The 14953-nt window shown below is 42.4% G+C and overlaps 1 protein-coding gene across 2 annotated transcripts in view; it reads right to left on the reverse strand.

The window, feature by feature from the left end:
• Positions 1-1577: 1577 nt before the first annotated feature.
• LOC110503830 (periostin) overlaps positions 1578-14953 on the reverse strand; it is a 34355-nt gene continuing 20979 nt past the window's right edge. Inside the window, exons 11-24 of one of the 2 annotated variants that reach the window (XM_021582380.2) lie at positions 11677-11825; positions 10972-11108; positions 10181-10311; positions 9790-9920; positions 6989-7091; positions 5693-5760; positions 5417-5462; positions 5265-5297; positions 3647-3741; positions 3433-3529; positions 3047-3109; positions 2666-2752; positions 2421-2459; positions 1578-2225 (exon numbers count right to left, since the gene is read on the reverse strand). In XM_021582380.2, coding sequence (XP_021438055.1) covers positions 2182-2225; positions 2421-2459; positions 2666-2752; positions 3047-3109; positions 3433-3529; positions 3647-3741; positions 5265-5297; positions 5417-5462; positions 5693-5760; positions 6989-7091; positions 9790-9920; positions 10181-10311; positions 10972-11108; positions 11677-11825 — 1223 coding nt within the window. In that variant the 3' untranslated portion in view covers positions 1578-2181. The remainder of the gene's footprint in view (positions 2226-2420; positions 2460-2665; positions 2753-3046; positions 3110-3432; positions 3530-3646; positions 3742-5264; positions 5298-5416; positions 5463-5692; positions 5761-6988; positions 7092-9789; positions 9921-10180; positions 10312-10971; positions 11109-11676; positions 11826-14953) is intronic. The other variant, XM_021582381.2, reaches the window with a different exon arrangement.

Raw genomic sequence — 14953 nt, forward strand, 5'->3', positions numbered from 1 at the left:
TGGCCCACCGTGGCACAGGATGTCACTCACTACATCAACTCCAGCAGGGAATCTCCTTCCCCTTCCCGTGCCTCAGCATCCCTGGTCCCATCTATACAAGAGGTTCCGGGTCCCCTAACTGATGCTGACCCCCACAACACGCCTCCACCCCCCCGGACATCGAGGGGGTCCGGCCTAAGCCGTCAGATCTCTACTGGACTCCAGAAGTCGTGGAGGTCGGCTCCAGTACCTGGTGGACTGGGAGGGTTATGGCCCAGAGTAGCAGTGTTGGGTTCCAGTGGAGCACATTCTGGATCCCAATATCATCTGCGATTTCCACTTTCGCCACCCGGACCGGCCCGCTCCTCGTCCTCTAGGTTTTCGACGTCGCCGGTATACTAATCACTGGTCCTGGTATCCATCATTATGCACAACTGGCATGAATTATTACGCGCACCTGCACGTCATCATCAGGCACACCTGGACTCCATTACCTCCCCTTATATCTGGCAGTCCCCAGTCAATATTGTTTGTGTTTCATGTCTATACGCTACTTGTGTTTGTTATATTGTCCGATGTTCCAATTATTATATATTAAACTCACCACCTGCACTTTCTTTCTGACTCCCAGAGTATACGTTACAATAGTCCCCTATCTCAGCCCCTTTTTGGTTGCCCCAACTTTTTTTTTGTACAAAAAAGGTCCTTTGTCAGTCAGCAAGATATATCAATTAATTTAGTCTTGAAGAGTATAATGTCATTACACTTTTTGGTGTTTAGTAACCATGTCTATTTCCATTCATCAAATGGTGTGGATAAAGTCTGACATTCTGGGATTTTTTTTGACTGGACCTCCTATGCGTACCTTTTAATTTGGGCATGAACACAACCAGTCATGATGTTTTAATCTTATAGTCAAACAAATCGCTTCAGGTAGTCTACCCGTGCATGTTTGTCCACTCCAAAAACATCACAGCATCTAAACAGTGCACGGTGACTTGTTTGACAATAAGATGGTTGTGTTCACGACAAACTAAAAGGTCATATAAAATGTATTACATGTCTTTACTATTAGGCCCATAAGAAATGTAATGTAAGTGCGGGCACACATAGGAGGTCAAGTCCCCCAAAAATTGAGACCCTGACAATCATGGTATAATTCGCACTCTGACCTTTTAAAGGACACAGATTGACATTTGTAGCATTGTCAGACTCTTTTATAGATTTTAGGAGAACTAAAAAACGTTTTTTTAAACTCCCCCCCCCCCCCCCAAACAACTAGCGTTATACAAAACAATGGAATTCATTGAGTAGGTAGGGCCCAGTAGACACGTGCACAAATTAGATTGTGATCATACATCTTCTCCTCAAATTGGGTAAATGTGATTCTAAAATGTAACTGGAATTTAATTCCTTATAGCGATGAACTACTAACAAGTTTTTCAAATAAAGTTTTTCTCCTGGAGAATTATGCACTTCATATCCAAGAATATACTTTATTGAAAAAGGCTTGAAAAAAGTTTTAAAAAGCTATTGAGAATATGTGAAAAGTTAGGTTTGTCAGAGTGTTGCACATGTGAAACTTCTAAAAGCAAAGACAAACTCAATATCTTTATGGTTAGCTAGGTAGACAGTCAGACAGAAAGGCAGAAAGAGAGAGCAAACACACTACTGTGAAACTCAGATCAGAGCTGAAATTACATCTGGTAGAAAAATATAAACATTTGCAGAAATGAAGTCACTGTCAGAAAACAGCAATCACATTTTATTTTTTATTATTTTTATTTTTATGTGAGCACCACAAACTCGATATCATGCAGAGGTAAATTACAAAATCTTCCTAAAAATCCTGTTGTATCACCTCAACCAATGGTCGAGGCTTTCAAAAGATTGGTTTCAAAGATTATTTTGCTACCCCTGGCTAGCTTCTAATCTTTCATCTCTAATATACACCGAAAACCCACAAATATGCGTACGCTATTTACATATCTTGATGGCTTTTAGTTATCTTTAGATACATGCATCAATGATTTTTGTTTTGTTTAGCAAATGGCTTTACTGGTCTCACTAAGTTCAAGTTCTGTATGTCTACACACGCATCATTTGGAGTGTAGAGCTTTTATGGGAGACCATTCATTGACATTATCTCTGTTGTTCCTCTCTGGTTGCTGGTGCATCTTTAGTCACCTGGTCTGTCCATGTTTATGCTCTTTGTTCCTCTGGTCTGACTCTCCTCCTGGCACCAGCTAGGGATAGAGACAACAGAAAGATCATCATACACTCAAATAATATAAATAAAGTTCAAGTCAATGTTCAATGATAGGTGGTCATTCTCTTTCAATGGTCGCAATTAAAGATCCTCGTAGGATGACATTACCCATCATTTGAATCCCCCAACACGGTCAAACAGTATGTTATGTTATCAAGGAATCATGTTTTACCTGGAATTTTCCTGCCAGTTACTCGTCTCGGGTTTCCCTCTGTGAAGACAAATTTAAACCTCAGTCATTATAGAACCTTATAGAACCCAAATGTTGGTCACTACAGAATCTTACAGAACCTAAACTATAGTCATTATAGAACCCTACAGAATCCAAACTCCAGTCATAACAGAAACCATATCTTAATCACGTCAGATCCTTACAGAACCCAGTGGGGATGAGTAGAGTTTAGATGTGTCTCTTACCTTGGATGAACTTGGTGATTTTTTCAGAGTCCATGTCGAGCATTGAGGGGTTTCCCTCGATGGTGGTGATACGGGAGAAGTCAGCACCTACAGGACGGAGACAGGGATGTTACTGTATATGTCACAGATGGGACTATTATATATTCTAACGAAACAAGCAATTATGTTGGACAATTGACTAATTCTGCCGACTATGCCAAATATCACAGGATGGAAATGTAACAGTTAGATTGAATCTTGTTTGTCACTCAACCCAGATTCTAACAGAACCTGTCACATGTCTACCCAGTGACATGCATATATGTGATTTTCAATGTAACATTGCATTATTTCCTCTATATTAAGTTATCTATCTACAACCAAAGGGGTGATGTTACTGACCTTCCAGCTCAATGTTGGAGATACCACTGCTGGAGCCACTGCTGCTGGCCGAGTACTGAGGACCTGTGGATGACAACATATTGAAACATTACATCAGTCTTCACATAGAAACATACTGTTTTCACAGAGTGGCAGATGTAAGAGTCATGATCCAGGGGTGACGTAGAGTCAAGGGAATTCAGTACAACACATTAACATCTGTAGACCTGTGTCTCACCTCAGCAACCCAAACATTCACTTCTTTGTTTCATATAGTGAATCAATACACCGTATAGCAACTATAGACCAAAACAGGTTAATTTTACTACATGTTAATATGTACCTAGAGTTCTTCAGACCTCATGGACAGGAGTCAAGAAAGACCTGTGTGTCTGTGAGGTACGTACCTGAGACCACTCTGGTAACTTTGGTGACCTTGGGCTCTCCCTCGATGACTCTAGTGACCTTGGTGAACTTTGGCTCGCCTTCAATGACTCTAGTCACCTAATAATCATAATCATGTATTAGATTCATATAAGGCTTTTCCCGATGCTCAATGTGATTTGGTGGTTACATGGGTGGATACAATGGTTGAAACATGGTTTGTTACATTGGTGTTACCTTGGTGATGGTAGGCTGTCCCTCAATCACCCTGGTCACCTTGGTGATAGTAGGTTCCCTTTCGATAACCCTAGTCACGTGGGTCACATCAGGCGCTTTAGAAAGAGAGAGAGGAAAACAAGTTTAACAACTGAAATAAATAACATCGAAAGCATCATTGAAGAACATGACGTTTAAACGGCAAACTAGTAAGATCTGAAGGTCCGAATGAACTTAAAAACTCCAGACTCCATGAACCACAGACATGTAGTGTGTCATTGGTTCCTCTACTTCTTGATTCAAATATTGTCTGTATCGAATTAGACTGAAGCCCAACCTTCATTGGCTTTAAAAGAATTCATATGACAGGAATATATTGCATAATCAAAGGACACGTGGATATGTGCTTTGCAGATACGTTCAGAGTAAAGGCTCTCTCCAAGACATTAGTTTTCCCCTCAGAATCTTGACTGGAGATAATTGCATAAACAGTAACTTGAACTTCTGTGCATATTTCTCTTTCACATCAAGAATTAATCCTTAAAAGTCAAATCCCAATAAAGAACGATAATTTTATCCAGAACAGATAAAACCTTTCCAGGTGTCTGCTGCTATGGCAAGTCTTCTCTTGTTGCTGTCTGTACTGTAATTATCTGAACAACCACAATGGTTTTTCCTCTTGAACGTGGGTCACGAATCTCATGGAAGACAGAGATCCTCCTTATCTGAACTGTGCCAACTAGTCTATCAACTCTTGTAGCACAATGTCTTCAAGTCTTTCCAAGACTACTCATGATATATCATGTAAAATGAATGTACACTGAGTGTCCAAAACATTAGGAACACCTGCTCTTTCCATGACATAGACGAATCAGGTGAATTCAGGTGAAACCTATGATCCCTTATTGATGTCATGTGTTAAATCCACTTCAATCAGTGTAGCTGAAGGGGAGGAGACAGCCACCAATTTGAGTGTGTCAAGAACTGCAACGCACTGGGTTTTTCACACTCAACAGTTTCCCATGTGTATCAAAAATGGTCCACCACCCAAAAGACATCCAGCCAAATTGATATAACTGTGGGAGTCACCATGGGCCAGCGTCCCTGTTGAATGATTTTGACACCTTTTAGAGTTCATGCACTGATGAATTGAGGCTGTTCTGAGGGAAAGAGGGGTTCAACTCAATATTAGGATGGGTGTTCCTAATGTTTTGTACACTACACAATGCTAAGATTTATGTATGAATTTTTATTTTTTTTACCCCCTTTTCTCCCCAATTGTTAGTAATTACTATCTGGTCTCACCTCTACAACTCCCATACGGGCTCAGGAGAGACAAAGGTCGAAAGCCATGCGTCTTCCGAAACACAACCCAACCAAGCCGCACTGCTTCTTAACACAATGCAGATCCAACCCGGAAGCCATCCATCCCGGTAGGGATATTCCTACCGGCCAAACCCTCCCTAACCCGGACGACGTATGGCCAATTGTGCATCGCCCCACAGACCTCCTGGTTGCGACAGAATCTGGGCGCAAACTCAGAGTCTCTGGTGGCACAGCTAGCACTGCGATGCAGTGCCCTAGACCACTGCGCCATCTGGGATGCCCTCATTGTTTCAATCCTTTAACTGTAACTTACCTGACTCAATGACGCGTGTGACGATCGTCCTCTCTGAAGGAAACCGAAAACACACAGCAGTTAATCACAGGACAACAGCAAAGTTACAAATAGTTGCATCGCAAAAAGGTACAGCAGACATCTAAGACTTGGACTGATACAGTTGTACTCACTCATGAATGTGAGAGGGATTTCCTTATATCTGTATCCTGACACAAACTGTGAATGAATAGAAAGAAGGAATAGAGGCTGTTAACCATATTACTGTAGGTCTGTGTACACATCGTTCTGCTCAACTCCAATGTGGTAGGTACTGTATTTGTTCAAGGCTTTACATAGTGTCTTGTCATCTTAAGGTAATTTTGTAACAAACACTTAGACGCTAATCTCATCTTGCTATCTCAGGGTTCTCCCTAATTCCTTTATGTGGGTGTGGCCTGGTACAGTACCTTGATCTCCATGTACTTGATGAGTCTTCTCAGCAGCCCCAGAAGGTCAGAGTTTCCAGCAGGCAGCTCTACAGGACAATACAGTACAGGGTGTTAGACATACTGGTAACACTTTATACTAGGGTACAATACTGTACAGTACGGCACAGTACAGGGTGTTAAACATACTGGTAACACTTCATACCAGGGTACATAAAGGTTACTGCCAAAGTAATGGAAACACTTGAGGAAATGAGGGATACAAGAAAAATTGCTTACACGCAGGTGTGGTTCCTGAGTTAATTAAGCAATTAACATACCATCATGCCCAAAATGTTGGGCAGGCCATTATTTTGGCCAATATTTTTTGCTACCATGGCTTTGCCCCGATAGGATGACAATGCCCCCATCCACGGGGCACAAGTGATCACTGAATTATTTGATGAGCATGAAAACAATGTAAACCATATGGTATGGTTTACATGGCATAAAACCATGTTTGGGCTCATGGTGGCCTAACACCCTACACTTTGGCGTTGGCGTTTTCTTTATTTTGGCAGTTACCTCTACATACTGGTAACACTTTACGTTAGAGTATATACAGCACAACACAGGGAGTTAGACGTACTGGTAACACTTTACATTAGCGTACATACAGCACAACACAGGGTGTTAGACGTACTGGTAACACTTTACATTAGTGTACATACAGCACAACACAGGGTGTTAGACGTACTGGTAACACTTTACATTAGTGTACATACAGCACAACACAGGCTGTTAGACGTACTGGTAACACTTTACATTAGCGTACATACAGCACAACACAGGGAGTTAGACGTACTGGTAACACTTTACATTAGTGTACATACAGCACAACACAGGCTGTTAGACGTACTGGTAACACTTTACATTAGTGTACATACAGCACAACACAGGCTGTTAGACGTACTGGTAACACTTTACATTAGCGTACATACAGCACAACACAGGCTGTTAGACGTACTGGTAACACTTTACATTAGCGTACATACAGCACAACACAGGCTGTTAGACGTACTGGTAACACTTTACATTAGTGTACATACAGCACAACACAGGGTGTTAGACGTACTGGTAACACTTTACATTAGTGTACATACAGCACAACACAGGGTGTTAGACGTACTGAACCATTTAGCACTGCTAAATATATACAATATATCAAGAAATGATTCCCTGCACAGTGCGTCTTTCAACACATGACAATTTAATCAGGGTATAATTTGTTTCTCCAACAGAGGAGCTGGCAGTCAGAGAGGTTTGAGTCAGTCTTACCTCCGGGGTAGAGGAGGGTTTTGACAAAGTGAATGACTCCGTTAGTGGCCATGATATCATTTTCAGGGACCTCAATAGTGTTCACTCTAATTGTGTTGTTAGCCTGGAGGAGAGGAGTAGAGGGGATTAAGATACAAACACTGATGGGATGATTACAGATAAGACAGCCACAATGAGATGAGTTATGGGTGCCAGCTGGTAATGTGCCATATGTCTCTCAATTAGGTTGGCATTTACTTTTTCCACATTTTGTTACGTTACAGCCTTTTTCTAAAATGGATTAAAGACATTTTGTTCCTCATCAATCTACACAAAATACCCCATAATGACAGAGCAAAAACAGGTTTTTAGAAGTTTTTGCAAATGTATTAAAAAAGAAAACAGAAATACCTTATTTACATAAGTATCCAGACCCTTTGCCATGAGACTCTAAATTGAGTTCAGGTGCATCCTGTTTCCATTGACCATTCTTGAGATGTTTCTATAACTTGATTGGAGTCCACCTGTGTTAAATTCAATTGATTGGATATGATTTAAAAAGGCACACATCTGTCTATATAAGGTCCCACAGTTGACAACGCATGTCAGAGCAAAAACCAAGCCATGAAGTTGAAGCAATTGTCCGTAGAGCTTCAAGACAGGATGGTGTCGAGGCACAGATCTGGGGAAGGGTAGAAAAAACTGCAGCATTGAAGGTCCCCAAGAACACAGTGGCCTCCAGCATTAAATGGAAGAAGTTTGGAACCACCAAGACTCTTCCTAGAGCTGGCCACCCGGCCAAACTGAGCAACAGGGGGAGAAGGGCCTTGGTCAGGAAGGTGACCAAGAATCTGATGGTCACTCTGACAGAGCTCCAGAGTTTCTCTGTGGAGATGGAAGAACCTTCCAGAACCAGCACTGCAGCACTCCACCAATCAGGCCTTAATGGTAGAGTGACCAGACAGAAGCCACTCATCAGTAAAAGGCACATGACAGCCCGCTTGGAGTTTGCCAAAAAGCACCTAAAGGACTCTCAGACGATGAGAAACAAGATTCTCTGGTCTGATGAAAACAAGATTGAACTCTTTGGCCTGAATGCCAAGCGTCACGTCAGACACCGCTCATCACCTGGCCAATACCACCCCTACGGTGAAGCATGGTGGTGGCAGCATCATGCGGTGGGGATGTTTTTCAGCGGCAGGGACTGTGAGACTAGTCAGGATCGAGGGAAAGATGAACGGAGCAAAGTACAGAGAGATCCTTGATGAAAGCCTACTCCAGAGCACTCAGGAAATCAGACTGGGGCGAAGGTTCACCTTCCAACAGGACAACAACCCTAAGCACACAGCCAAGACAATGCAGGAGAGGCTTTGGGACAAGTCTCTGAATGTCCTTGAGTGGCCCAGCCAGAGACCGGACTTGAACCTGATCGAACATCTCTGGAGAGACCTGAAAATAGCTGTGCAGCGATGCCCCCCATCCAACCTGACAGAGCTTGACAGGATCGAGGCTGTAATCGGCGCCAAAGGTGCTTCAAAAAGTACTGAGTAAAGGGTCTGAATACTTATGTAAATGTGACTATTTTTTTTAAATATAAATTGGGGGTATTGTTGGTGGACTGGTGTGGAAATAAAACAATTTAATACATTTTAGAATAAGGCTTTAACGTAAGAAAATGTTGAAAACGTGAAAGGTTCTGAATACTTTCTGAATGTAGTTAAGCTACAGAACTACAGAACATTTGCAACATTCAGTGTTGGGGAGTAGTGAACTACATGTAACTACATTTTGCAGCGAACATTTTGGTGGTAGTTAAACTAAATTCAAATCTACGTAGTGTTTTCAGTGGTCAATTACTTTTCCACCATGTAGCGGTGTAGGTAACTACTATATCTACTAACACATTACTTTTTTGGCAAAAATGAAATATGGGTGAAGTAGGCAAGAATTTACTTAATTTTTTGGCATTAGACATGACTAATTCTTGCTTGAAGCGTTGTTTTTGTGTTTAATGGGCTAACTTAAACATGCTGTTAACATAAGGTCAAAGTAATGTGTTCTTGCAATTTGTAGTCTATGACATTTCAGATTTCCATATGATAATTTATCACAGAGTAGTTTGCATATACTGCACTACCTTTTCAAGGTAACTTTAGTTCAGTAAACTATATTTTTTAAGGGTAGCTTTAGTATAGCTTAACTTCTGTAAAGTCATTGGTAGCAGTGGAATGCAACTGTCTGTTTTTGGGTAAAATGTCATCTAAACTAAATCATGAATATTCTGCACAACAAACATCCAGAGACCTCACATGGCTTTCTGCTTTATTTTATTTTATTTAAATGTTTTTATCGTCTTAGAATATGACCCTAAGGACACTGCTGTAACACAACTTAAAAGCTAAGAATAAAATTAACCCAAAATGAAAATACTAAATACCTTTGCAAAATCCTAAGTCTTGTCAGAATGCTGAATTATGTTGGGGAAGTTGTCTCTGGGGAAGTTCATCCAACAAATGCGATTCTGGTTTCTTATTCATCAAATGAATGTTATTTTAGACGTTCTCTTTTCCCAAACATGTTTAAGTGTTATATATGTGTTCCAAGAAGTCAAATTTAGCCATAACTCCTAGTTTAAACGTTTGTTGACATTGTCGATGACAAAGGATTGCGGTTGTTAGTAATACGGAGTGGATCAGGATGAGAGTCTCTTGATTCACTGTAAAAACATTGTATAATCTCTTCAGGATTGATTTTGTTGCAGCCATGATGCCATGATGTCTTATATTTACAGCCCTGTTGAGTGTTGAGAGGTTTGGACTCACATGCAGCACTCGGAGGTTGTTTCCCTGCAGAGACTTGAGGAGGTTGGTCACCCCAGTCTCCAAACCTCCGCCGATGAACACTCCGTTACTGAAGTGGTAGAGCAGGATGGTACGCAGGGCATTCATATTACCTGGCCAGAACAGACAGGGTTTTAGATGGAAGACGATGGATCCATAGTACATATCGTACATGCATCTACTAACTCTAAGACTTATGGATGTTCCTTTGACATAGCTTGTAGCTATGGTAGCTATGGTTAAGGTCAGCAGTTTTTCCTGACCAGCACGATGTGGCTAGACAAGAAAAACCTCTGGCTCTGATATTTGTTTGAGAGACTGAGACAGACTAACAGGGACGGAGAGAGAGGGAGAGTCTGAGAGATGAACCAACCTCTGAGCAGAGCCATGTCACTGTCGCTGACACCAGCGAAGGCCTCATCACTGGGAGCGAACAGAGTGTATTCTCCTTCCTGTTTGAGCAGGTCAGTCAGACCAGCCATCTCCATCAGTGACAGGAAGATCCTACAACCAAAACATGATGAAGGAAACAGTTACCTGGCTCTCATGACAACCACTGAGGGTAGATATAACTGGTGCCAGTGTGATAGCTTAGCATATAGAACTCGTTCCTGAACTTGTCTCTGACTGGGCTTTAACCAGTGTTCTCTACCTTACCAACACATGTGACCGCCCGTACGAACCGATTGAGCTATAGAAAAGGATCCTATTCAGTGATGAGATCCTTGGTATTATTTAGATGAAAAGATCACTCGCAAGAGGTGTACATGATTTGGAAAGAAGCTGGCCCGCTGGTCTGTATAAACTCTTAATACATTTCCCAGCCTGCTCCCAGGTCTGTATAAATTTGATTGAACTCTGTCTGATTAGTGAACTCTCTGACTCTCTGGCTATTGGGTTGGCTGAAGAACATCCTTTCTCAAGCAGGAGTAGGGGGTGAGACAGGATTGTACTCCAAATCCAACACTGTATAATATACAATATATTCATGAGTTGGCCACAAAATCGGAACAATCTTCATCTGCCCCTTGATCCTTCAACTATTCTGATCTCAGATCTGTATGAGCTTGAGCTAACTTATCTGACTATTTCATTGGCTGAAGCTCATACAGATGTGGGACCAGGCTAAAGCACACACAGCCTATAAGTCCACAAGCAGCTTACTTGAATCCTCCGTTGTCAGTGAGGATCTGGAACATGGTGGCCTCAGCTGGCTTCATCAGAGTCTTCATCAGGTGGAGGGCTCCGTTACTGCCCTCCTTGCTGCCGCGCACCAGGCAGGAGTTCTCTATGCACACCGCCTACAGACAGACAGGACACAGGGTATACAGCTTAAAGAACCACTTAAGTGAAAACTTTTTTTTATCCTGATGATGTAACTCTAGTCCTAATATCCTAATTTTCGCAAAATTATGACCTATGTGGGCATTTTGGTATGCTAGCATAAGCACCTAACTAGTTAGCTAGCCAGATAGTTAGCCAGCTAGGCTAATTGGTTCTCTAGGCAGCTAACGTCTTTTTTGAGCATCTTTAAAACTGAAATTTGAGTTGGAACATCTGCTGAAGTAGCCCTTAATAAGACATGGAAATGAATAGTCTACTAGCTACTGAATTAACAGACTCTTAGTCAGTCCAGCAGATGGATAGCCCAGTGAAAAGGATATGTGTTGTATGGCAGACAGCCATTGTGTTTGACCAGCTGTTCAGAGACAAGAGATGGACTTGCACGCACGCACACATGCACACACCCACACACACACACACACACATTTGTATACTCACACAAACTCTCTCTCTCACAAACACACACATACTGTATGCACACGCATACCAGCACACACACTCAAACACACACACACAGAGACTCACTGTGCGGTAGATGAAGACTCTGAGGAACTTCCCGGCGATAGTCTCCAGGCGCTGTCCGTTGTACAGCTGTCCCAGAGTGATCTTCTCCTTCAGGATGTGGTTCTCCAGAATCACCTTCAGAAAGTTCTGGTCAATGGCCATCACCTCATCTGGTGGATGAGATATTTCATATATATACATTGTAAGAGGTCAAAAGATTACATTAAATCTGTTTGTAAACAACACGTTTTTCAGAAACTAGCCCCTCGTCTGGAAGGGTGATATACATGGAATATACAGTGGGGAGAACAAGTATTTGATACACTTCCGATTTTGCAGGTTTTCCTACTTACAAAACATGTAGAGGTCTGTAATTTTTATCATATGTACACTTCAACTGTGAGAGACGGAATCTAAAACAAAAATCCAGAAAATCCCATTGTATGATTTTTAAGTAATTCATTTGCATATTATTGCATGATATAAGTATTTGATCACCTACCAACCAGTAAGAATTCCGGCTCTCACAGACCTGTTTTTCTTTAAGAAGCCCTCCTGTTCTCCACTCATTACCTGTATTAACTGCACCTGTTTGAACTCGTTACCTGTATAAAAGACACCTGTCCACCCACTCAATCAAACAGACTCCAACCTCTCCACAATGGCCAAGACCAGAGAGCTGTGTAAGGACATCAGGGATCAAATTGTAGACCTGCACAAGGCTGGGATGGGCTACAGGACAATAGGCAAGCAGCTTGGTGAGAAGGCAACAACTGTTGGCGCAATTATTATAAAATGGAAGAAGTTCAAGATGACGGTCTATCACCCTCGGTCTGGGGCTCCATGCAAGATCTCACCTCGTGGGGCATCAATGATCATGAAGAAGGTGAGGGATCAGCCCAGAACTACACGGCAGAATCTGGTCAATGACCTGAAGAGAGCTGGGACCACAGTCTCAAAGAAAACCAGTAGTAACACACTACGCCGTCATGGATTAAAATCCTGCAGCACTTGCAAGGTCAAGCCAGCGCATGTCCAGGCCCATCTGAAGTTTGCCAATGACCATCTGGATGATCCAGAGGAGGAATGGGAGAAGGTAATGTGGTCTGATGAGACAAAAATATAGCTTGCTCTAAACTCCACTCGCCGTGTTTGGAGGAAGAAGAAGGATGAGTACAACCCCAAGAACACCATCCCAACCGTGAAGCATGGAGGTGGAAACATCATTCTTTGGGGATGCTTTTCTGCAAAGGGGACAGGACGACTGCACCATATTGAGGGGAGGATAGATGGGGCTATGTATCGTGAGATCTTGGCCAACAACCTCCTTCCCTCAGTAAGAGCATTGAAGATGGGTCGTGGCTGGGTCTTCCAGCATGACAACAACCCGAAACACAGGGCAACTAAGGAGTGGCTCCGTAAGAAGCATCTCAAGGTCCTGGAGTGGCCTAGCCAGTCTCCAGACCTGAACCCAATAGAACATCTTTGGAGGGAGCTGAAAGTCCGTATTGCCCAGCGACAGCCCCGAAACCTGAAGGATCTGGAGAAGGACTGTATGGAGGAGTGGGCCAAAATCCCTGCTGCAGTGTGTGCAAATCTGGTCAAGAACTACAGGAAACATATGATCTCTGTAATTGTAAACAAGGTTTCTGGACCAAATATTAAGTTCGGCTTTTCTGATGTATCAAATACTTATGTCATGCAATAAAATGCAAATTAATTTTCTTAAAAATCATACAATGTGATTTTCTGGATTTTTGTTTTAGATTCCGTCTCCCACAGTTGAAGTGTACCTGTGCTAAATTTTGTTTACAGATCTCTACATGCTTTGTAAGTAGGAAAACCTGCAAAATCAGCAGTGTATCAAATACTTGTTCTCCCCACTGTATATACAGTACAGTATATACTACATGGTTAATAGCATACTTAGATAAACAAAAAGACACAATAAACTACAGCCAAATGCAGGGGATCTTGCGGTATTGGGCAAAACTCAGACGTGTACAGATCAAAAGATTACAATACATCTGTTTGTAAACAATACGTTTTCTAGGAGCTAGCCCAAATTTCGCAAGAATGTAGATCAAAGGTTTTCCTAGGACGAAGACCATAAAAAAAGTTCCATTGTGATTATTATCGTCATTATGAGTCATAATATAGGTTAATAATGCAGTCTGCTGGTCTAGTCAATTGTAAAACGTCAACCTTATTTTCCAGGAAATCTCCCGGGTTCTGTAGCTTCCCCACAGACAGATTGATCAGCCACATTGGAACAGTGTCTGCGTCACAAATTGCACCTTATTCCCTTATTCCCATAGGGCTCTGGTCAAAGGTAATGCACTACTGTATATACGGAATAGGGTGCCATTTGGGACACAGACAGTGACTGTTCCAGTCTGCATTACCCGTACGTAATATACTGATATCCCGCTGGGAGAAGAGCTACCTCCTCCAGAGAGGAAACTATGGCTCTAATAACAGAGGACGTTTTAACAAGTGCTGTCTGAGAAATAGAGCTGTTCTGGTCTGTACAGTACGGTACGTCGACAATGGGCCAATCATGTAGAGTCTAAATTAGAGAACAATTTAGTGGAGGAATTTATAAGCCGTAACTCAGCTATTCCAGCCTGGGACTCTTTCCTTTCCTACAGCATGCAGCAGGCTAGTGTATCATACAACTGATTAATATACCTTGGTTCAGTTTATCACACATGCGTTACAAATGTTGGATTCAGGTAGGATATATCTCTCCCCACGCCTTGTGAGGTCTAGAATGTTCCTATGCTGTGTATGTGTGTGCGCAGGGGTAATTATGTATTCTTAGGGTTTGCGCGGCATAAAGCTCCAGCTATTAATCATTCCAGCAGCCAGGAGACCAGTATGCAGTATGTATAGTATACTGCTCACTAGTGAGTCCGCATGACAGCATGACTAATGTCACAGTTTGGAGCTCAGTGTGCATTACCCACCTGTTGAGAGGAGAGAAAGAAGGAGAGGAGTGATAAAGTAGTGACAGTGGAGCTATGGAGAGGAGGAGGGGGACCGAGAGAGGAGCTAGAGAGAGGAAGAGGGGGAGAGAGAGAGGAGCTAGAGATAGGAAGAGGGGGACAGAGAGAGGAGCTAGAGAGAGGAAGAGGGGGACAGAGAGAGGAGCTAGAGAGAGGAAGAGGGGGACAGAGAGAGGAGCAAGAGAGAGGAAGAGGGGGACAGAGAGAGGAGCTAGAGAGAGGAAGAGGGGGACCGAGAGAGGGGCTAGAGAGAGGAAAAGGGGGACAGAGAGAGGAGCTAGAGAGAGGAA

This window comes from Oncorhynchus mykiss, chromosome 24 (genome assembly GCF_013265735.2).
Source record: "Oncorhynchus mykiss isolate Arlee chromosome 24, USDA_OmykA_1.1, whole genome shotgun sequence".
Taxonomy (NCBI): domain Eukaryota; kingdom Metazoa; phylum Chordata; class Actinopteri; order Salmoniformes; family Salmonidae; genus Oncorhynchus; species Oncorhynchus mykiss.